This window comes from Penicillium samsonianum (genome assembly GCF_028829775.1).
Source record: "Penicillium samsonianum strain IBT 33392 chromosome Unknown utg000005l_segment0_segment0, whole genome shotgun sequence".
Taxonomy (NCBI): Eukaryota; Fungi; Ascomycota; class Eurotiomycetes; order Eurotiales; family Aspergillaceae; genus Penicillium; species Penicillium samsonianum.
In genome coordinates, this window is record NW_026643263.1 from 2,573,601 (window position 1) to 2,595,600 (window position 22,000).

The following is a 22,000-nucleotide window of genomic DNA, read 5'->3' on the forward strand; positions in this document are numbered from 1 at the left end:
GTCCATCACGAGGGCAACAAATTTGCCATCTTCTCAGCGAATATCATGACCTTAGGTACAGGGATCATGTTCGCTGCAACAAAGCGCATTGTTTCCCTGTCTCCAGTTGATTCCCGGTGCGGTCAGGATAACGCAGTTGCAGGCCTCATGAAGATTGAGGCCGAGCCATCCTAGGTCATAGGTGATGATAAGAACCTGGAGGTCGCTGGCTGGGTCATTATATTTCTTCTTCAATACTTCTCGCTCTGGAATGCTTGGCTTTGAGTGAATGGCCCGAGCATTTACTAATGCTGCGCGCAGCACAGTCTCCATAAACCAAGCATTCAATGGGATGGAGTCCGCAATCAGCAGTTTTTGGTGACCTTTAAAGGATACTCTTCAGATATCTTTTCAGATGTCTTTTCGCATACGATGTAGAGCGTTATTTCGAAATCCATTCTGGAGTTCAACATTCATGTTGGCAACGTGAGCAGCTTCATCGAGCATCCAATGCTTTATTTCTGTACGCTGCGCCGCTCGCTCGCGCAGGTACAACAGACTGTCGAGCTCGGCTCGTCGATGCGGTCATTCCCATCGAAGAAGACGCCATTGTTCGCTGCAACGTCCTGGAAGTCTTCAGGGATGCTATTGGCTTCCGGAACTGGCGCTGCGTAGCTGGACAAGGTGATGTTGAGGCTATGGTTTGGTTTCCTATCTGGCAGGACGAGTGCAGGTTGGGTCGGGTGCGTTATCTAGCAGCCATCCTGCAGTATTAGGTGTGGAAGACGATGGGTATTAGCCAATGACGATTAATGATGCTGTGAAACGAGAAACTCAGCCAGAGTCGACAAGCACGCCCAAATGGCCAGGACAACAACACCATCAATTGAAACTGAGGCAGGGGGAGGTTGCAGAGGATGGAAGGGAAGAGCGAGAAGTGAGAAGTGAGAAGTGAGAAGTGAGAAGTGAGAAGTGAGAAGTGAGAAGTGAGAAGTGAGAAGTGAGAAGTGAGAAGTGAGAAGTGAGAAGTGAGAAGTGAGAAGTGAGAAGTGAGAAGTGAGAAGTGAGAAGTGAGAAGTGAGAAGTGAGAAGTGAGAAGTGAGAAGTGAGAAGTGAGAAGTGAGAAGTGAGAAGTGAGAAGTGAGAAGTGAGAAGTGAGAAGTGAGAAGTGAGAAGTGAGAAGTGAGAAGTGAGAAGTGAGAAGTGAGAGATGGAGGGTGCACTCCATAGCAGTCTTGTCAGCGAGTTGCTCGAGTAGAAGGGATTCTATTCGTACTTCTGTTTCACCACCTCGTCGGCGAAAGATTCGACTACTTGTTGTAACATTTTGGACAGTTTATGGTCTTCTACCTTGGTCATTTGAGAGCAGAAAAATGAATGAAAATGAAGCATCACGAGAAGAGTTAAGTATAATGGTAGTTCGTACTTTCCGGTCTTTTCGCACTTTCCCTTTTCGGGAGACCTCATACCTGAACTTCTTCCATTTTCTTCTATCTTCTACTTGCATCTTACATTTGACACCTTATTCTATCATCCTACAATCTTCTATCCAACATCTGAAAGTGCCACCTGCACTATTGCTGTTAGCCTTCCTATATGGCCGTGGATGCTATTCCAAACCATACCATCCAGCGGTTCATAGAATACAACTGCACCAATAATCAGTCTGGAAAATATTTCAGTTCACTAGAGAGAGAAAGAATTACCTGTAGCACCTACTAGATAATCTGGGAGCAAATAGGCATGTCCCATACGACTTCTTACTACCCCCTACCCTTTTTTACAACAGCCGTGAGTCTGAGTATGTATACTTAGAGCTTCTCGCCTTCGGTAGAATGATACTGGGACCATCACTGTTGAATGATGGCTGTGGTAAGTGTTGGGTTGTCAAATATTGGCTCACGATCCTGGCATTCCCGGTGATGGTGCGGCTTAGTTTGTCTAGATGAAAGGCTGATTCCGACATGCCGTTTAGTTGTTGATCGTGTTCGCAGTCCAACGGGTTTGTCCATGGCCGGGGTATATTTCAGCATCGTACCCTTGAGGAATTGCTACCGATGATTTGTAGGGTTCGTGGACGATCCTCGGGCTGGGCATACCGGGATTGATTTCCCAGTCGGGCCCCGAAAGACGAGTCGGAAATAAGACGGGGTTTATTCTGGCTACAGCTGAACGAGTTCGTCCGGTTCGTTTTAGGAGATTGAAAGAGAATCCTGGCGAATGGAGATAACCCGTCTCCGTGCCCTAACTCCGGTTCCTTTACGCATGCCCTTGCACCGGAGTGTGCCTCGACCAGATCGCTTCTTTACCGTAAGGCCACTCCGCACGCGGAATCTGTTCGATATCTAGATCAAATCTCATTTTCAGACCGTGAATATACAAACACGAACGATGGCCGTCGGATACGCCAAGGATCAGCCCGAGGGCTTCACTAACCGCATCGAAAATGTCGCGATTGTCGGGGTACGTCGACCACTTCACTCCGCGCTCAATCCACTTGCTATCGCCATTGGGATCGCTAACAATCTAAACTCTAGGCGGGCGGGTCAGTTGGAAGACATCTCATCGATCAACTTCTCAAAAACGGCAAGCATATCGTGACCGCAATCACCCGCCCCAGCAGCACCAACAAAATGCCCGAGGGCGTCCAAGTCGCTCGCGTCGATTACGCTAGCGACGATGACACGGCTATCGTGGAGGTCCTGCGTGGTCAACAAGTCCTGCTGATCACCATGAATATCATGGCTCCACCCGACACCATCATTAAGCTTATCTGTGCCGCCGCCAAGGCCGGGGTGCCGTATATCGAACCGAACTGGTACGGGCACGACGCCGCCAACGACGCTCTCTGTGACGATAGCCTTCTCACCCCCAACCGCGACCGCATCATTGCCGAAATCACGCGTCTGGGCGTCAGCGCCTACTTGTTCCTCGTCTCCAACTTCTGGTACGAGTTTAGCTTGGGTGGTGGACCGGACCGATTGGGGTTTGATTTCACCAAGCGCAGCTTCACCCTCTACGATGGGGGCGATGTGCCCATAAACACGAGCACTTGGCCGCAGTGTGGTCGGGCCATTGCGAAATTGCTGAGTTTGAAGGAACTCCCCGAGGATGAGAACGACCAGTCCCCCACCCTATCCCAGTTTCGCAACCGCTCCGTGTATGTGTCGAGCTTCCGATTGACCCAGCGCGAGATGTTTGAGAGTGTCAAGCGGGTCACCAAGACCACGGATGCGGACTGGACCATCACGCAGGGCTCTGTTGCGGAGCGGTTCAAAGAAGGACAAGAGGGCATGAAGGTGCACAACTGGAAGGTGTTTACCAAGATGCTGTACAGTAGGATGTTCTTCGCGAATGGTGATGGGGATTACGAGTCCAGGCGGGGTCTGGATAATGAATTGCTTGGTCTTCCCGTCGAGAATTTGGACGAGGCTACGGCAGAGGGGATCCGGATGGGTGAGAACAACGAGGTTCCATTCTCGCATTGAGTACCAAAATCGGTTGTTGAGACCACTTAAAGGTGGGGAGAGCTTTTAGACTTTGATGATCTTAAATGAACCAATGCATGGGTCTCTGCTCGAGCCTTTGGTGCAATCCTATGTCCCGCTGAAAAAGCCCCGTGAATATGGAATATGGCTCATCAGATGGTTGAGGACATCAATTTGTCGTATAAAAAGTCTATTAGTTGCATATCAGGCTACTATGACCTCCCGATGGGTTCGTCATCCCTGCCGGTCCGTCACCCTATCAAAACTTCAATTTTTGGGTTGGGTTCTGGGGGCAATTTGCAGACGGTTTGCGCTCTAAAACTATCTCCAGATCCCGACGCCCTCCCTGGGAGGGCCTCGTCGCCGTCATCGCGGAGCGAGGTTCCTGATCAAGCATGTCGCCTTAACGTGGTGTTCTTACGGGTTAATTAACTGTCCCTATGCCACAACCGCCCCAGCGCTGGTGTATGGTCTCTCGGCGAAACCAAATAGATATGAATTCGACGAAATCTCTCCTGGTACTCGATCCCTCGAGGCTACACGCTACGTATCTCTCCTTGGCCCACCCTACCCTAAGCCTACGACCACTAACTATGCCCCTATGGGCGATCCTACCAAACGCGACCATCTTACGTTCAGCACCAGGAGAAGGAAATCCCCGGGTGTAAGACTTACAGAGAATTTGCTAGATATTGCGCTTGCAGCTATTCTATGGGTGTATGAGATTCGACCACCGATTGTGAATGGAGCGGGGATGGACATTGATCTGAGTGATAAGGTGTACGCGGACGCAGGATTTACTATGCCCAAACCGTTTGCTGCACGCTTTATTTTGAGGACTGAAAATAGACTCAGGATCCTAAAAGACCAGTGGGAAATTAAGCAGAATGGAGGCTACGAACTGCGAGGGATACTAGTGGATGTGGACGGGATGATGCAGTTGTAACCATGCAAAATCACACAATACGGATTATTCTTCTCCCCAAAGTCAACTCCTCAATGGGGACACCGGCACCTATTCGGTAATATGCATTCCGGGATCTTACGAGCAATGCCTGACTCATTGTCTTCGTGCATTATTCCTGCTAGCAGAATATCCTGTTCGAGCTACCTAGCCCTTTCCAGCCCCGCTGCAAAGTTGTCCTTATAAAATTTATGGTTGCCCAGAACTAGAAAGACCAGCTGGAAGCGATCAGTTTGCTTTTGCAAGAAACCGCGATAATGGGCAAAGAGGCAGTTCACAGGTCCGGCGTTTACACAGTAGATCATATCCCCTTTCATAGTAGCGATATGATTGGCAACAAACCAACTATGTAATTGCTTTTGATCAAGGCTACCATGGTAGATGGAAGAGGGGAAGTGAAGGGGAAAAAAGCCCTGGAAGATTCAAAATGTTGATCACTTCGAATAATGGTAACTGCTACCGAGTACAAAGCGATACTCAAGGCAGACGAGGGGTAGCAAACCTTGAAATAAGCCATCACACTGTTGCGATCAGCCTAGGTGGCAAATATTGTCGGTACATTTCACTCTCATCCTGTGATTGCACTACGTTGTAGGCTGCCATGCTGGGATAGTAAATGGGTTAACATACATGGAGTAGGCCTCTACCATTCCCCTAGATCTCCCGAAATCGAATAGACAGTGGACAGATTCTGCCTGGATGGATTAGGATTAGGAATCATATGTAAGCAAGTCCAGGATAGCGAGATAAAACTTGCCCGATGGTGCAGCCACTGTATTTAACATTCAGCCGAGCAATATATATTAGTAACCTTGAGTATTTTTTTTCCAAATTGTCAATATAGAGTCCCACATCGAACAGTAGGAAATATGGCGTGTTTACTTCCTTGAAACGTGTATTCCATGCCTACATACACTACGGAGTATAGTCTCCAATGATCCATGTCCAGCTGAATGACAAACCTTGTCACGTCCCTATCTTCACAAGGCGTTCTCTGCCTTGCGCTCGGGCCTATTTAAGCCACAAATGGCCAGGATTTTACCCTGTTAGTTATACATGATGAAGAATTTGCATACTGCATGAATGCGTGTAAATTACGAAGTACAATTTGTTTGTCCATGCGTAGGATATGGATTCATCATGCAGGCAAAACATAATCTTCCGCTGATTTGCCTGTCAGGCAGTTCCCAAGTATCGGCCCGACCCACTAGTGGATCTCAATGGCTACAACAGCCAGTCAGCTTCGAGTATGAGCTGAGGAGGCTCAAGCAGAATTTTTCATCAGCAAAAAAAAAGAAATCTCAGGTTTGGTTTTTAGGAATAGCCGAACGCGGGGGTCGAACCCGCAGCCTTAAGATTAAGAGTCTTACGCTCTACCGATTGAGCTAGCCCGGCTGGGCTGTTGAAAGAGGCCGCAATAATACAATTGATATTGGCGCTGCAGTAGGGTTAGCTCAGGCCATAAATTGGTCGGCGGTTAGTATGGGAAGAATGAATGGATGTCTCGAGGGGTACGGAGTACATGTTGACACGTTGAACATATCATAGGGATCCATGAATAAAGAGTCCGGCGTGTGATGAAACAGAGCACGACAAAAAAAAGAACAATCTGTCTTTTTGAGGTTGTCGCGCGCAATCGGAGGCTCAGGCCCCCTGCTATAAACAATGTGGCTTCCTGGTGCCTGGGAGGTAGGGAGAGAATGTATTGAAGAAATGGTAGCCTGGCGCGCGCGTCAAGCGACGTTAATTGAAAGACCTAGAAAGAGATGGAAAACGAGGTCGTGATCGAATAGGGACCCTTGGCTTGAGGGCCGGCGGCGCAGCGACAGGGAGAAATTGCGAGGAAGCAGTTTCCGAGAAAGAAGACATCAGTGGCTGGTGTAGCGAATCATCAATCCGAGATAGCGAAATTGGTGGCTGAGGCTGAGCAGTTGTCCTACATTGGGAATAGGCTGCAAAATGCACTGGATGAGAGGTATTGTTTACCTTGTGGCTTGCGGCTGAGAGGGGTAGTTGAGGCTGGTGAGAATCCCCAAATGTTGGGGTCCAAAATGAACAATCCGAGTTCGCGCACTATTCTTAGATAGTTTGAAACGCTCGAGTATATCCAAATATGGAACAAGAGAACAGTGCTCGAAATCCCAGCGAGGTGGTTTGGGGAGTTCCAGAGTTGTCTCGGTAGACGCTCATCGCAATGCGGCGGTTGCGGGAGCCTATGAGCGTGGGGAATGGGTGGGCGGGAACCCTACGATCAAACACCCCCTTCTGAATGTACTGGCTCTAGTTGAATCTTGAGGTTCTATTTCCAAATGTCAAGTCAAAACGGTTGCAAATGACGCGAACCTGAGGCCTGTTCTCAGGGGGGGGGGGACAGTGGGGAACACGAGACCCTTGTCATGGCGCAGGAACACGAGAAACATAAGCCACACATCTTTGGACAGGTGAATGATATGCGTAATCAAACCGAGTAAGACGGTTAATGTCATGGGGATAAGGCTAGAAAAACAATAATGCCTTGGAAATGGAGTCGGGGACCGAAAGGGAAATAGTGGGAATAGGTTGAAGAAGTCATGGTGAAAGTTGACCGTGAATTAGGAGAGTTTGGCCAATCAGGGGAACGACAAGGGCGAATACGGCGGTGTTTGAAGCCAAAGCACAGCCTCACTAGCCACAGACAATACAGATTGGACAGTGTGACAAGAATAGTACTTGCACTTCCCGTGTGTTTAGCGTGATGCGCTAAGTATTATGGAGGTCGTGCAGATCCCTAAGGCCCCACTAGCGGACACCAGACTCTCCAGGCTCCAGGGCGCCATCTATAGAGCCTGCATGACACTTGCATAGTATATAACAGTCGAGGGCCCCTCCCCTTTCCACTAGAATATCTTCCTCAATCTACATACATTTGACATACACTTGACATTTCACATTCCATATCTATTGTCACACTTAGGTTTCACATCCGATCATCTACATACGGTGATCATCTACCATTTTCGCGTGACCCCCCATAAATCAGTCACAGTGTCGCCCTACCGCTCGACCTCGTACACCGTTGATCGCTCGACTCACTTAACCTCCACAGAGAGATCTCCTCCCCGTCTGAGTCTGACACGACGCCTACTTGGACTACGCCGTACCGACACAATGCCCGCCCCCATCGACATAATAGATCCTCTCGCCGTCGTGCGTGACCTCTACGACGACGAGAAGCTGGTGGTTGACGACTTCGAGCGTCATGCTGGCCACTGCCGCAATTGCTCCCACGCTGTTCAGACATACAAGGATGGCCTTACACTCTGCGAGTCGGGTAACACCCGCGCCCGCACTCTCCACAACTACCTCTTCAGCCAGAACGGCAAGCACTTCTCTACTGTGGACTTTGAGAGTGGCAAGTCGACGCGGGTGAAGCTGCCCCGGGATGCCTTCGCTGCCCGCGAGCTTCTCACAGCCCTCGAGCAAGGCATGCGCATCCGCGAGAAGGCCGTCGTCGTCCAGAACCCAGTCCAGCCCGTCCAGTCGGCCCAGTCCTCAAGCTACGACCGGACCTACCCCGTCCCAGCTCGTAAGGTCAGCGGCAAGCAGACTCGTCCTCGCTCCATGTCCCCCGAGGCTTACCAGCTCATCGAGAGGGCCCCGCGCCTTTCTCGCTCGCCTACTTCCATAATGTACCGCTCGCCCGGTGGCTCTCCCAGCCGCCCATCCTCCAGCCGTGGGTCATTGTACAGCGTCGACCGACAGGAGCGTGTGGAGCGCCACTACGAGACTCCTCGCCGGTACGTTGAGGGCTCCCCCAAGCACCGTTGAACGTATACCTGGCGAGATACTTGGCAACGTAACTGGCAACGGATTTCAACTCTGGCTTATTTGATTACGATCATACACACACCCCCCACACCAATCGCTTTGAAGAAGCTTCAATTCACTCGCGATGGGCATTGATTGCCCACACCCACTTTGACCGCGAGACGGTCTTTGCCGGTAATGTGGAATTTAGCACATTATCGGCATACACCCCCCCATACCCCAGTCTTTGATGATCTGGATTGATAGGGCCTGCCTGGATGCGCCCTCGGAAATTCACTTTTCTGTTTTCCAGCTTTGATCTTTGACTCGAGTGCACGTCGGGGTTCTGGACTTGCGGGATTTCCTAGTCTCGGACCCCGACTTGATGGTGACTCGATCAATTGTTTTTGATTGTACGCAATAATCTGCGGGCTTGGCCAGGCCCCATTACTGGTGTTCTCCCCGAAGGAGGATGCAGGTGTGGGGACATTGGCCAATGACAGATGCGGAAAGTCGACGATGTTCATGCATGTGTTTTCTTCAGTTTTACTGCATGCTTTATTGGCTATTGTTACTGTGACTCACTGTTTTTAGGTGGAGAAGCTTGTCTCGCTGATGGATTTGATTTTTTTGCCATTTTTTTCCTTTGTCTTTGATATGATGTTTGAAATGCGCCCTTTTGGGGACTAGGCTGTCAGCCTTACACTCCTTAGACAGCTCCCACTCTGTGGATTAGATATTTTGCACGCGTTACGATTGAAATATTAAATGTCTTACCAGAAACACCAACCATCTCTCAAGAAAATAATTATAGGATAAGTCCTACGCACTGAGACATTGTGGTATTTCATCAGCATAGTTCCTAGATATTCCAGTCATGAGGCTCCCCCACGTTGGTCAAGCCGCGACGATCATGATACCCACCCACACCCTGTTTTCCCCACCATTTACATGCATTAATTACTCTTTTAGAGGTTCTTACAGTTCTATACATGACTCACTGCGGGGTTGTGGCTGAGGCATTGGAATCATCTGCCTCAGGCGAGAAGGCAGCTTTTTTTTATCCTATGCTTATATCACCTGCACAAATTTTCGACGCCACGTGAGTTTCTTTGAAGATGACGTCGCAAATGATATCAAAATGTGATCCCCAGGCGCAGAAGTAATATAAACCAGAGTCACCAGCTACACATTTTGGTTGCTTCTCGACTCCTGATACTATCACAACCTCATCATGATCAGAAATAGGCACGGAAATAGAATTTGCCTAGCCCAAGTCCTCACGAGCTAACACCACCAATCTATCACTGATAATAATTCGGCACTTTCAGTCCTTTGAACTCGAACGAAGTATTCTCTCTGCGATCAATCACAGTTTTATGATGAACATCCCGAACACGAGCTCGAACATACTCAGTCCCCGTGGGGGCAGGGTTGCTTTGGTTTTTATCTTCTTCGGTTAGAAGACCAAGACGTTCAAGCAAAGGCGAGGGCACAGTTCTCATCACCGTATCATCACCCGGTCTACAGAAATAGAGCAACCCAAGACGGGGGATATCGATCTGATCTCTGGGAGGTGTAACGACACGATGGATCGTCGATTTAAGGAAGCCTATCGTCCTGTGTTAGCAGAATACTTTTTTGACAACAGATGTGAGCACTTGCCATTGGTAAGGAACGATAACGTGTCAGCAATATTGCACGTAATCCCACCTTCAACAGGCTTCACGTATTTCCATTCCCCGTCGGACGCCCGGATCTGCAAGCCAGCAACATGCTGCGAGAAGAGTAGTGTCAAGCTGCCGAAGTCCGTGTGACCACCCTTGGTATACGCCTGTGCCTTGTCCCATTCCTCTTGAGTGCGTGTGTTGTAGATCATGTATCGCAAGTGGTCATCGGAACGCTTGTCGTAGGCGTGGGCTTGAACTAGGTGGTCTTCTGGCAATTCCAGGATAATCGCCATCAAGACAAACAGCTTGCGGATGACCTTGTCGAAAAGATCTCGATGGAAGCTGGCAATCTCGTCGTAGTTCTGACGGACAATCCTGTGTTTAGGAACATCATCCCATGCAGGGATGGCTTTGGGAATATTGAGCTGCACAAATTAGCTCGATCAAATCCGTCATGCAGATAGGTAAGTTTCGGACCATTTCTATATTGTCTTTCACACCTGTTTCTCCAATCCACCTGGAGTTTTCACGGTAGCCGAAATATTCGCCTTCAGCAAAATTGCATTCGAAGCTTCGCTTTTCCTCAAGATTCTCTTTGAAAAACGCATTGCCGATACTGAATTGGCGTAGGATACGCTCGTCGTCGAGTCCGTGTCCGACCACTACCCAAAACCCGACTCGTGTCACGGCATCGTATAATTGCTTTGCGAGCTCTTCCTTTCCGCCAGGTTCATCGAAACGAGAAAGATCAATCTCGACTAGTGGTGCCCAATCAAGCTTCTCATTAGTAGGCGCAGGTCGGCTCCATGGCTTGACGGTGGCCTTTTCGATTGGGATTTGTTCTTCTATAGCAGAGGGGGCCATATTTGCTTTAGGATAGACAGCGACAGTGATGAACTAGGAAGATATTCTAGGCGAGAAGACTGGACTTATATACCTAATCCTAAATAATTAACTCTGGGATCTACAATTTACTCTTGTCGTGAATATTTCGTACTCTGTGCCGTACATGCGGGGTTTATGGTATCATGCTCGCTCAGGATGGCGTTATATGCCACCATATACATAGACAGGATAACGCTTCCCATCTAGAGTGCTGGCGCTTTTATGAGGGCGCTCAGGCTCAGGCTGAGTAGATGCTAGTGCGGAATAGCTCAAAAATGAAAAGTGTTTATCATGATTTCTCGTGCTACGCCGGTCGAATATCTGCATAGTTATGTCCACGGTATCGTCATATTTTTTTTAAACAAAATACTCAAATAATAGGACAAATGTACCTAACTTGTCCAAGTCAACGAGAGTACGAATTCATAGACGCGTTTTAGGTGCGATCCCTCACTCAGTAGTGGTCTTGAACTCTAACTGAAATGACAAGAATGAGAAGTTCCATTGATAACCTGACTAAACATAATATGCCCCTGGGCACTTCCAAGCTTTTTTGTGTTTCGCCAACCCAGTGTCACCTGAGTTTCTGCGTAAAATACCCCGTATTCAACCATTCAAAAAATATGTTATGCGTGAAGCTAAGGCGGTGAACCCAACCCCTATCTAAGCCTAGCAGAACCAGATGGGCCACGACCGGCATCTTGTGCGTTCCTATAAGGCAATTGAGCCTCCCGAGAACCCAAGATGATTCCTGAAGAAGAGACTACAAGGATGAGGGCAAGCCATGCGAAAGTTCGCTCGGGCTGCCAAACGTGCAAGTAAGCTTATATGCGGGTACTAACAAGATCCCGGCAACTAATATATATTACTCTCCAGAATTCGCCGCAAAAAGTGCGATGAAACCCACCCCTCATGTCTCAGGTGCACCAGTACGGGACGGGTATGCGAATACGTGGAGACTCCGGACCGGCGTAAACGTGCCATGCGAGACATACAGCTCCTCACTCCGGCCCCCGACTCGGCCCCCGACTTGGCCCCCGACACAAGCCCCGTCACGGCCCCCAACTACTTCCTTGCACGACGCTTACTGGATCCAAGCCAAGTGGGTCTTTCACACGTCGAACGGTGGTACCTTGATTTATTCAAGACGCATACTTCTAGAAAATGCACCGGGTCTATGATCGATGACTTCTGGCAGCGACTCGTTCACACGGTCGCCGAGGAGGAACCTGCTGTGCGGCATGCAGCTATCGCTTTGAGCTCTATGCATTGGCAATTTATGGAAGAGTCCGCCGACTCTTTCAAATCGAAGTCTCTTTCTGTGGCTAAGCCTAGTGGGAAGAAAACCCCATCTTTCACTCTAGCGCAGTGCACCAAGACCCTTGTTTCTCTACGACAGAGACTAACGAAGGGAGATACATATACCACAAGCAGCTCGCATAGAGAGGCGGTTCTTGTTGCATGTATTATGTTAGTGTCGCTGTCTCTCTTCCAAGGCGATGTTAAAGCCGTGACCTCGCACCTACGGTCCGGTTATAGTGTCCTTATGGAATGGCAGAAGGTCAATTTCGACGGGAATCCCTCGGGGCTGGTCCTAATGCGCGCATTTTCAGATCTACAGCTACACCGGATTACATTCTCCCAACCACAGCATGATATAGAATCAGAAGCAGACGATTTACCGCTCTGGCAGGCGATTACCGTATGCCGGCCTGTACATGGGTATTCGGCAATGTCTGAAAGTGATTTTGCGATTGTCCTTGGAGCAACTATCACGGCGAATTATCCACTGGGATTCCAACACCGCATAGGATCTAGTTTACGGGGGTTGAACACTGCCCTTGCCGATCTACTCTATCAGAATAGGGCAGAAAAGTCGCTTATAGAGAGATTACTGAACTGGAAGCGCGAGTTCCATGCTTTCATCTCGGTACATAGGGATACCTTATGGCCACAAGACCGCGGCCCGATAATACTGATCGAGCTATGGACTATGGCCAGTGACATAATACTTGCTTGTCTTAAGAATCCCCTGGATGAGATGTCTTATGACTCCTCTTTGCCCCTATTCCAGCGGATGAACGAGTTGGCGGCGCTTTACTTGAGCTTGGCGGAGCAAGCTTCGATGTTCTCCACTAAACCTATGCTTCTACAAATCCTGCATTTCAATGCCACTAAATGCCGCGACTGGCATACGCGTCGGGAGACATTACGCCTAGTGCGTAACTCCCAACGGCGAGAAGGGTTCTGGACGTCTGATCATTTCGTCGCTATGTTAGAATACGTTATCAAACAGGAGTCTGCTGGTTTGACGCCTAATGATGTGATTCCGCGTGCAGCTCGTATTGATCTTCTGCATCTCAGTCCTTTGGATCAGAGCAAGTTCAGTGTATGGTATCATCGACCTTACACCCCCGAGGAGGTTGTCGATGGTGCTGATATCCATGGAAAATGGACAAACGTGGTGCTATCAGCTTAATGGCACCAACAAGTCGAAAGAAGGGGGAAAACCCCCAATCAACCAATAAGCAAAAGGTGGTATCTGGAACTTTGGCGGTTTTTCGTTGGCCAAAGGAGTGGTCATGAACAACAAGGAAGGGCTGTGACGATACTATCTGGCCAGCTGATCTCCCCCTTTGCTCAGGTCGCAGTGAGTTGGGTCAGGCTATCCAGGCGACGCCGTGAATGGGATCAGGTTGCATAGGTCCTAGTGAACAAAAAGCGGCAAGAGGTGAGCACTAAAATAGAAAGTGAAAGCCAAGATTTGCCAGACATTAGTATACAATGGCATTATCATGCTGTGAAATGGGGTTAAATCATAGTCAATGAAACTCGGACTCAATAAAACAGAACTTAATACTGTGAACTGAACATTCCGTTTAAATGTGTATAAATATGCCCAAAAGACCAAGTGGCCATTGTGTATACTAACAGTGCAAACCCCTGTACTAAATCTCAAAATATGGAAGGACCTGGCATGATAAACGTGATTAGACAGCATCTTAGAGGGAATCAAACCGAGGAAATAGTGATATTGATGATATTGATTTGGAAAGGAACATGGTATCTCTAGAAACTACATAAATTCTAACCACTTGACCGGGGGCCTGACGACGAGACCAATTATGCGCTGGATCGGCATATAAATTCGTCTGCAAGTACTCTTTCCCTCTCTCCATCGTCACATATCTCACTTCAGCATGTTATCCAGCGACGAGGTGATATCCCTCGCGGATCTCATGCGCCGTCACCGCGATCTTTTAGTTTATCCCTTACTCTGGAACTCCCGCTATCTGGAAAGGACGGAATGTCGCTTCCAACATGTTGACAATGCTACGCCTACGGAAGATACTGGAAACGAACAATGATCTTTTGAGGGAACAGTCAATCAAGGCTAGTCGAAAGCTCAGTCACTTGTCAGGAGCTCCTGGCTAGGTGGGATGACATTAAACGCTCTTGAATGCATTCTGTCGTCCGAGAAGAGCATCCTGGACGAGTCAAGGTGAGCCACAATGCGAAGTCCAGAGGTGGACTCTATCATATAACACTAACACTTCATGTGAATAGAGTGAGGCCCGGCCAAAGTTCCTAGCTTTATCGCGAGTTTTCGGGTCACTCCAAAGGAATGGAAAGAGTATCCCTATCTTGTGCGTATCTTATTGTCTCTTGCCCAACTTCAGGAGCGCCTTCTGAATTCCAAAAGGCCAACAACCCATCTCGTAAGTGCACTCTGCCGATCGATCAAGCTTGCCTTAATTTCCAGCCACTGACTTACCCTAGCTGACATACTCAAGTCATGTTTTCTCGTAGAAGGCCTTCAGGAAATTAATCTATCTTTACCAGGCTCGGTTCACCTCGAACCCGTTAGTGATGCTTGCCAACCCGACAACTGGCTCAACTCAATTGAACCTTCCTACCATCAAACGGAGGCAAATTTCGCGCAACTCCAACATGGAAGCGGCGAAGCCTTCTGGCTTCCAGGCCGAGTCGCAAGAGCCCCAAGGCACGACATCAGTCATCACCGAGGAACCCAGCGATGGTTTAATCCCAGTGCTATCGCTCATTCCCACTGAGACCTTCGAGGAACAATTGGCTGCACTAAATCTTCCGTCTGTTTCGGATACGAGAGACGAACTGATCTTGACATTATCAATTAACACGTTAAACGAACGTACAACCTACGAGCAATATGATGACTTCATCTCTGCATGATGAAAATCAAGCTTGTTCATAGAGGAATTATCCCCAGGTATATCATTCATTGATTCCCCGCAATTAAAGCTTTTTAGACTATGCATGTTGCAATCCGAAGTAATAATGAGCAACGAAGGTTCAATTAAACAATTTGTAGACGTCTCCGCGATAGGCACATTTGGGGGGAATATGTCGTGATCCAAACTATCATGGCACCTTGCCCTAACAACCCGTGTCGCCAAGAACGGAGGGGTCCAAGTAACGTTTAAGAATAAAGGCGTTTCAAGGGAAATAAGTTAAATTTTGCTTGTTCGATTAGGTGAAATTGTTCAAAGCAATTCATCCTGCGTTGAACGGATCTCAGGAATTGACAATATGGCGATGGATAAGCGCGACGAACTGGAGGTAATTACCTCTAGTATACCCTCAACTCCGCCCAATGAGATCAATCGCAAGCATTCAGAAAATGAATATAACGCCAAACTCGAGAAAAGAGTGATACGAAAGATAGATTTCTGGCTCGTTGGGTTTTACTCGATTGTATACATTTTCCGTGTCATTGATTCCAACAACTACTCCAACGCCGCCATCATCAATCTGGAAGCCGGTACTGGAATCAAGAAAGAGCTCAATTTCAGCTCCTCACAATGGGCCTGGACACAATCCATCTTCTCCTACAGCTACCTCTTTTTCGAGCCCACCAACACCATCCTTCTGAAAAGAGTCACGCCCTCGAGATGGATGTTCGTCTTGATCTTGTCCTGGGGTATCTGCGCCTGCGCTGCTGGTGCCGCACAGGATTTCCCCGGGATGATGTGTGTTCGGTTCGCAATTGGAATGGCCGAAGCCGGGTTCTACCCTTCTGTGCTCTACCACATGGCATTCTGGTACAAGCCGTCTGAGCTGCGCTGGAGAATAGCTCTTTTCTACTCTCTTGGTCAGGTGTCTGGCGCATTGAGTGGGCTACTGGCATATGCCATTAGCTATATGGATGGAGCTGGTGGGCTATCAGGCTGGCGATGGCTGTTTGTCATCGAAGGCCTTCCAGCAATCGTGTTGTCTGTGGTGGCGTTATTTGGTCTTCCGGACTACCCTGAGACTGCCCGCATGTTGACAGAAGAGGAGAGAACTTTCATTAAGGGCCGTCTATCTTCTTCAGCACCCTCTGGCAAAGACAAAAGCTGGAGCTGGGACGATGTTAAAGCATTACTCTCAAGTCCAACGCTGTACACATTCACGATTTACTGGATTGGGCATGGTATTGGCGGATTTGGAGTGAATTACGCCTTGCCCACCGTTATCTACGAGCTTGGATTTACTACGACCGCCTTATCACAGCTGATGAATATTGTGAGTTGGGCTCAAAAACGAACTGATTTTCAAGACATTGCTAACAGAGCTCGTAACCAATAGCCTCCTTATGTCGCATGTTTTTTCTTCCTGAATACTCTCGGGTATCTACTTCACAAAGGATGGATCAGGCCCTGGACCACCGCTGTCGCAAGTAAGTTTCATTCCTCCGAATTGCGGATGGGCTCCTACTAATAGCAAAAACAGTTGAAAGCACGATAATCATCTGCTACATCATTCTGATTACGGTTCCAAACTCAGTCGTCAAATATGTCGCGTTGGTTGTAGCTACCGCTTGTGCCGGATCTGCATACCCTGTCATCTGGCCAGAACGTATTCGTGCGCTTGAGGGCACAGTGGCCGTGGGGATTGGTATTGGACTGACGAATGCTATGGCTCAGTTTAGTGGCATCGCCGGGCCTCATGTATACAGTACGGTGTTTGGACCGACGTACCAAGTGTCATACGTTATATGTCTTTGCTTCCTGTGTGCGGCTATATCTGGCATTCTAGCTTCGTGGTGGCTTGTCTGGCGGAAGGATCGAAAGAATGAATTAGACGCTGGGCTTGAACAAGATGCATGATGATTCAGGAGACAACATTTATTTGTTGTGTGACACTTGAGATTTATATGAAGAAAATGGATATACCGTTAGTCTATAGTATTTACAACGAACGCATATAATTATTCATCTTCCTTATCTCTCTCTGCCTTTCCTAATGAGCATATATTAATTCTAAGTACTGGTTCTACAAGACTTGGAGCAAACCATACTGAACTGAGCCCAGGCTAGCATATTTCTGTCATTTTTGGTGTCCTGATTGAAACCCGGAGCTCCCTTATAGGAAACTGCCATGCCAGTTGGAACGCCCAACGTTGGAATCCATGTTTTTATATCTTAATAACCCCGAACTAAGCCCTGGAGGTCAGCAAATTGTGACAGTGGAGAGTGTCGATGTAGACAAGCCTTGCACATAATATCCTCAGGGACACAGCCAAAGCAAACAACTTCAGACCCTCTCACCCGTGATCAGTCAGTCTCAGCTACGTGACCTGCTGTTTGGCATACAAGCTGTCCCTATTCAGCTCTTCCTTTTAACGCATCCCTCCTTCTCCAACCTTCTCAACAACCTTTCTATCTCACATATGTCACGCGACTGATCGCTCATCACAAAGCAAGTTGCATTTTAAAGGCCTCTTAATCTCACTTGCTTGACCCTCCACTCTGACAACTATGCCACACACGGGTCTCATGGACTTCCAGGCGCTCATCCTGTGTGGCCCTGGGGGTTCACTCAATACATTCACCTCCAGACCCGAGGAGTATCCAAAGTGCCTCATTCAAGTCGCAAACAGGCCTATGGTATTCTACGCCATTGACTTTTGCAGACGATCAGGTATCACTGGTAAGTCCGAATCCTCCCACCCTCTTGGCCCATTGAACTAGATTGGCTTATTATATCCCAGATATCACATTGATCACCCCTCCAATGTCCTTCCCTCCCCTTAGGGCCGCCTTGGACCAAAACCCACACCTGACATCATTCTACTCGCCCTCGGTCTCGATAATCGCACCAAAAGACCTCGAGATGACAATGGGAACTGCTGAGCTGCTCCGTCTCCCCGAAGTCCAGAGATGTATCACCACCAACTTCCTCCTTCTTCCCTGTGACCTCATCTGCGAAATCCCCGGTGAGTCAATCCTCGAGGCGTGGATTGCCAATCAGTATGTACTCGACGACAGCAGGGATTTTAATGGAGTTCACCATACATCCGCTCCAACCACTTCCTACTTCGATCGTCAGCTGGAAGCTCGCTCCGGTGGTCTCGCCGTGTACTACCAGACCGACAACCGAGAGGAGAGTATCCAGGAAGAAGCAACCGATTTCATAGCTATTGCACCGCTCCAGCAGGATGAAGCACCTGTTGTCCCCGGCCCTGAGGGACCGCTGATCCCACGGTTCAGCCTCTCCAAACTCCTCATGTCAACGCCGATGGATACAATCAAGGAGAAACTGAAACAAGACAAAGGCCTGCTGATCCGGCATTCCCTCATCCAGAATTGTCCGCGTATCAGGATGCTGACCACCTTCCGCGATGCCCATGTTTACGTCTTCCCCTACTGGGTCAAAGACCTAGTCCACTACCAGAAGAAACTGGAATCCGTTAGCGAGGATTTGGTTGGCACCTGGGCCAAGTCAGCATGGCAGAGGGGTCTCGGCGATAAGCTAGGATTGACCAAGAACTTCAATGAAGATACCACCCCTAACGAGGAGCGAGAATTCACCCCCGAAAGCGATCATACTGGCGCATTCGTCGACAAAGTAATCGACATCAGGGACATGAGCACTACCAGAACGCGTTCTAACTCCGAACTTCAGCCAGAGCAGTTCTATCAATCTACTGAGCTGCCACAAATTCTCGCCTACGTGCACCGAGGATCAACCCCGTTCATCCGACGAGTCGACAACACAGGCGTCCTTCTTTCAACCTCCCTTTTCCTGGCAAAACTCCCATCTATCGAGGAAGTCGGCCGCACGGCAGCGTCGCCTTTCGCACACTTCCATAAAGTTGCATACCCTGAAGGCGTGGCTTCGCCTAGCACTATTACGAAGAAGGATTGCTTGCTCGGAGAGAATGTGACTGTTGCTTCGGGTGCTGTTATCAAGGAGAGTGTGATCGGTGCGAACTGCCAGATTGATGGCGCTGCCCGCATCATTCGCTGTGTTCTCATGGAGGGCGTTGTCGTTGAGTCCAGGGCTGAATTGACCGGATGTGTGATTGGTCGCCGAGCTCGGATTGGTCCTGAATCTGTGCTGAGGGGGTGTGAGGTCCAGGATGCTAATGTCATTCCGAAGGAAACGAATGCTAGGGACGAGAACTTTATGGTTTCTGAGGAGTTGTGTGTCTAAGGGGGAATGATGTGCTGGAGACTGGAATAGTATCCATTCCATTTCACTGGTTTATTCGTTAACAATATGAAATTGTAGTTGAGAAAACGGAAGGAAAAAAAAACACTTCATGATCAAACGATGTGCCTCCCTTAATGCGATCTTACGTTTTATAAGATGGGTTGAGTGGCAAAATTAGGTTATGCATCCTCTCTCTACACTGTAGAACAACGCCGCCACTGCCAAAATTATACTTGTTTTCCAGCTCTTCTACGAATCAACTTAGATCAATCACGAAGACAACAGTGTTGCCTATATTGTAATACATATATTGTATATTCTAATCTCTCTCTTCGAACTGTATACGATAGCGACAGTCATTCCTCCACAATCTCTCCAGCGAACAGGCGTGCAGTTTATTGCCGTAGAAACCAATGCCACAGTGGATTGATCGTCTAGCAATATTCAACCCAGGCATCGAGGTTCATGTTCTTGATGACAGTCGAGAACTTGCCAGCATTGGCTGCGTTGCAGGCTGATGTCTTCAACGTGGAGGACAAAGCGGCTCTGGCTCGGAGTTTGTGGTGACCGTGTCCGTATCGGTGAGATTTTTCCTTGGTAGAATCGGCGCTGGCCTCCTTTTTCTCGTTGTCCTCATCGTCTTCATCCTCCTCATCTTCATCCTCCTGGTCCTCATCTTCTTCGTCATCAGCATCGGTGTCAGCGCTAGCGTCGGTGGTACTAGTTGTGCTGCCAGTCTTGGTGGCATCGGCTGTGCTGATTGCAGCGGCAGTAGAAGTAGCAGTAGAAGTAACAGCAGTGGTAGCAGCAGTGGTAGCAGCGAGAGTGGCAGTGGCGGTAGCCTTGCTTTTAGTGGTAGTCTCGGCGGCCGAGTCAGAAGTATCAGTAGAGCCACCAGACTCAATAGTCTCCCCAGCATATTCAATATGGAAAACCGGCTTATTGACTTCCGTGAAGGCAGCATAGACCTCACACTCGTTATACTGGGCACACTGCTCATTGACCGACCACTGCATCTTGTCAATAACCGAGCCGATGATATCACCACCATTCTTCAACCCGATCGACATGCCACGGGAGTGCGACTCCGCCGCCAGGAAAGTCAAAAAGTCAACCGAGTCGGCCTCCGTCAACCCAAGACCATTCTCATTGTTATACGCATCAATGTTGTCCGGGTCAACACCATCGCAGCCCTTCTGCTTCGCCATATCCAGACGCGAGCTCATGACCGCGCGAGCCTTGCTCGACTTGATATTCAGCCAGCGCTCGCCTGGCCAGTCATCGAGGTTGCTGCCGAGGTCCGCGGTGTCGAACTTGCTAACATCTGGGCGCCAGTCTTCGTACGTGCCCGCCGAGAAGTAGCAGATGACCTTGTGGCCTTTGCCATGGAGAGTGGTGATTGTCTCAGCGGTGTTGTCGAAGAGGTCGATGTCCCAGATGTCGGCGTCGATGGTGGTGTCTTCGACAGCGTCGATGAGTTGGATTTGCCATTTGACCCCGGCTGTTGGTTGCCAGATGGAGGTGTCGCTGGTGCTGGTGGTGTCGCGCTTGACCATCTTCTTCTGGCTGTGTCCGGATCCGAGCTCAGCTCGGATGTCCATCCCGATGGCAAGGAAGAAGAGGCCCAGAATGCAGGATACAATGAGCTTTCTTTTGGCCGCTAGGACCTGCCAGCGAGAGGGTTGGGAAGACTTCATCATTTTGATAAAATTGGTTTAAATTGAAAGGAGTGTGTAGAAATGAACGTGTGTATAGAAAGGAATGTATGTGTAGAAAGGAATGGATGGACAACTTGAATCCAGCAAGTGTCAGGAAAAGGAGAGACTGAAGGATGGTGATGATAGAATGGGGGGCATCATGAGTACATAGATACCCAGTACTTATAGTCCTAGAGATGTCGGTCAGAAGGATTAGAAAAATTTGGCGTATACCTTGCATCTAGGGGTTTCAAATTTCCACATATGGAATCGAAGTTATACAACATAAGGCTGGTGATCGCCCAAGATGATCGAATCCCGAGCGGTAGGGCCGTTAAACGGAGCCAAGAAAAATGGAAACCTCGTTATTTCGGAGATCGGGCCCAGTAGAATCGATAGTTTAGAGCAAATAGTGGATCAAACTGAGGATGATCAGTCCGGAAGAGCATGGGAAATATGAAACGACTGCCAAGAAACGCCTCGCGGTAGATGTAGTCCGTTCATTTGAGGATATTCTCCCTTTGAGTGAAGTGATGCAATCATAATTGGATCCTTCGGCCCCCGATACAATTTTGTTTAGCGTCAATATGTTCCAATCGGAGAGTCCGGTAGGTCTCTTAGGCGTTGTCTTTAATTAATTTGACACAGGTTGAGATCTATAAAGCGCTATGCTAACTTAACCTACTGTATCCTCAATTTCCACTTAAGATAAAACATGAATTTGAAAAGGAAAGATGCGTCTCGGAGAATTGCCGAATCTTGAAATGATCTGTGCGAGTCCACTTAGGAAATGAAATCGTACAAAATACCCGATCTCAACGGCATTAGCGTCATGCCTTAATAGAGTTGGGCCAATTATATAGAACCACGCCCCTTGGCCACATGGCTTCTGGCCCTATTGGCCCCATTGGCCCCCGTAATAGAGCCAAAGGAGTCAAGAAATATCTCCGGCTTGTCTTGGCGCATTGCTAAGGGCGCTTACCTTTGACACAAACAGGTTTCCGATTTCATACAGGTCTCCTGAGCAGTCATGTCCAGTTTCTTTTTCGTTGATTCCTGAATATTTCTGTCTAT

General features: G+C 48.6%; 10 protein-coding genes across 10 annotated transcripts; 8 read left to right on the plus strand and 2 right to left on the minus strand.

The window, feature by feature from the left end:
* Window positions 1-250: 250 nt before the first annotated feature.
* On the plus strand, window positions 251-1,356 carry N7471_009871 (uncharacterized protein; the record flags this gene model as incomplete). Its single annotated transcript, XM_057282590.1, has 3 exons — window positions 251-264; window positions 395-680; window positions 1,315-1,356. 3 exons carry the CDS (start codon window positions 251-253, stop codon window positions 1,354-1,356), a joined length of 342 nt encoding a protein of 113 aa, XP_057133473.1.
* A 1,014-nt stretch (window positions 1,357-2,370) lies between these two features.
* On the plus strand, window positions 2,371-3,467 carry N7471_009872 (uncharacterized protein; the record flags this gene model as incomplete). The annotated part of the gene is made up of 2 exons (XM_057282591.1): window positions 2,371-2,442; window positions 2,517-3,467. The coding sequence occupies 2 exons, from the start codon at window positions 2,371-2,373 to the stop codon at window positions 3,465-3,467; spliced, it is 1,023 nt and encodes a 340-aa protein (XP_057133474.1).
* Window positions 3,468-3,611: 144 nt separating this feature from the next.
* Window positions 3,612-4,413, plus strand: N7471_009873 (cytochrome P450 CYP2 subfamily; the record flags this gene model as incomplete). Its single annotated transcript, XM_057282592.1, has 2 exons — window positions 3,612-3,773; window positions 3,799-4,413. 2 exons carry the CDS (start codon window positions 3,612-3,614, stop codon window positions 4,411-4,413), a joined length of 777 nt encoding a protein of 258 aa, XP_057133475.1.
* A 3,165-nt stretch (window positions 4,414-7,578) lies between these two features.
* N7471_009874 (uncharacterized protein) lies at window positions 7,579-8,238 on the plus strand (the record flags this gene model as incomplete). Its single annotated transcript, XM_057282593.1, has 1 exon — window positions 7,579-8,238. One exon carries the CDS (start codon window positions 7,579-7,581, stop codon window positions 8,236-8,238), a length of 660 nt encoding a protein of 219 aa, XP_057133476.1.
* A 1,283-nt stretch (window positions 8,239-9,521) lies between these two features.
* N7471_009875 (uncharacterized protein) lies at window positions 9,522-10,751 on the minus strand (the record flags this gene model as incomplete). Its single annotated transcript, XM_057282594.1, has 3 exons — window positions 9,522-9,829; window positions 9,931-10,312; window positions 10,365-10,751. The coding sequence occupies 3 exons, from the start codon at window positions 10,749-10,751 to the stop codon at window positions 9,522-9,524; spliced, it is 1,077 nt and encodes a 358-aa protein (XP_057133477.1).
* Window positions 10,752-11,754: 1,003 nt separating this feature from the next.
* N7471_009876 (uncharacterized protein) lies at window positions 11,755-13,251 on the plus strand (the record flags this gene model as incomplete). Its single annotated transcript, XM_057282595.1, has 1 exon — window positions 11,755-13,251. One exon carries the CDS (start codon window positions 11,755-11,757, stop codon window positions 13,249-13,251), a length of 1,497 nt encoding a protein of 498 aa, XP_057133478.1.
* A 961-nt stretch (window positions 13,252-14,212) lies between these two features.
* Window positions 14,213-14,984, plus strand: N7471_009877 (uncharacterized protein; the record flags this gene model as incomplete). Its single annotated transcript, XM_057282596.1, has 3 exons — window positions 14,213-14,274; window positions 14,365-14,491; window positions 14,616-14,984. 3 exons carry the CDS (start codon window positions 14,213-14,215, stop codon window positions 14,982-14,984), a joined length of 558 nt encoding a protein of 185 aa, XP_057133479.1.
* A 357-nt stretch (window positions 14,985-15,341) lies between these two features.
* Window positions 15,342-16,900, plus strand: N7471_009878 (Major facilitator superfamily domain general substrate transporter; the record flags this gene model as incomplete). The annotated part of the gene is made up of 3 exons (XM_057282597.1): window positions 15,342-16,316; window positions 16,380-16,470; window positions 16,524-16,900. The coding sequence occupies 3 exons, from the start codon at window positions 15,342-15,344 to the stop codon at window positions 16,898-16,900; spliced, it is 1,443 nt and encodes a 480-aa protein (XP_057133480.1).
* A 651-nt stretch (window positions 16,901-17,551) lies between these two features.
* On the plus strand, window positions 17,552-19,229 carry N7471_009879 (uncharacterized protein; the record flags this gene model as incomplete). The annotated part of the gene is made up of 2 exons (XM_057282598.1): window positions 17,552-17,723; window positions 17,785-19,229. The coding sequence occupies 2 exons, from the start codon at window positions 17,552-17,554 to the stop codon at window positions 19,227-19,229; spliced, it is 1,617 nt and encodes a 538-aa protein (XP_057133481.1).
* Window positions 19,230-19,663: 434 nt separating this feature from the next.
* On the minus strand, window positions 19,664-20,929 carry N7471_009880 (endo alpha-1,4 polygalactosaminidase; the record flags this gene model as incomplete). Its single annotated transcript, XM_057282599.1, has 1 exon — window positions 19,664-20,929. One exon carries the CDS (start codon window positions 20,927-20,929, stop codon window positions 19,664-19,666), a length of 1,266 nt encoding a protein of 421 aa, XP_057133482.1.
* Window positions 20,930-22,000: the final 1,071 nt, after the last annotated feature.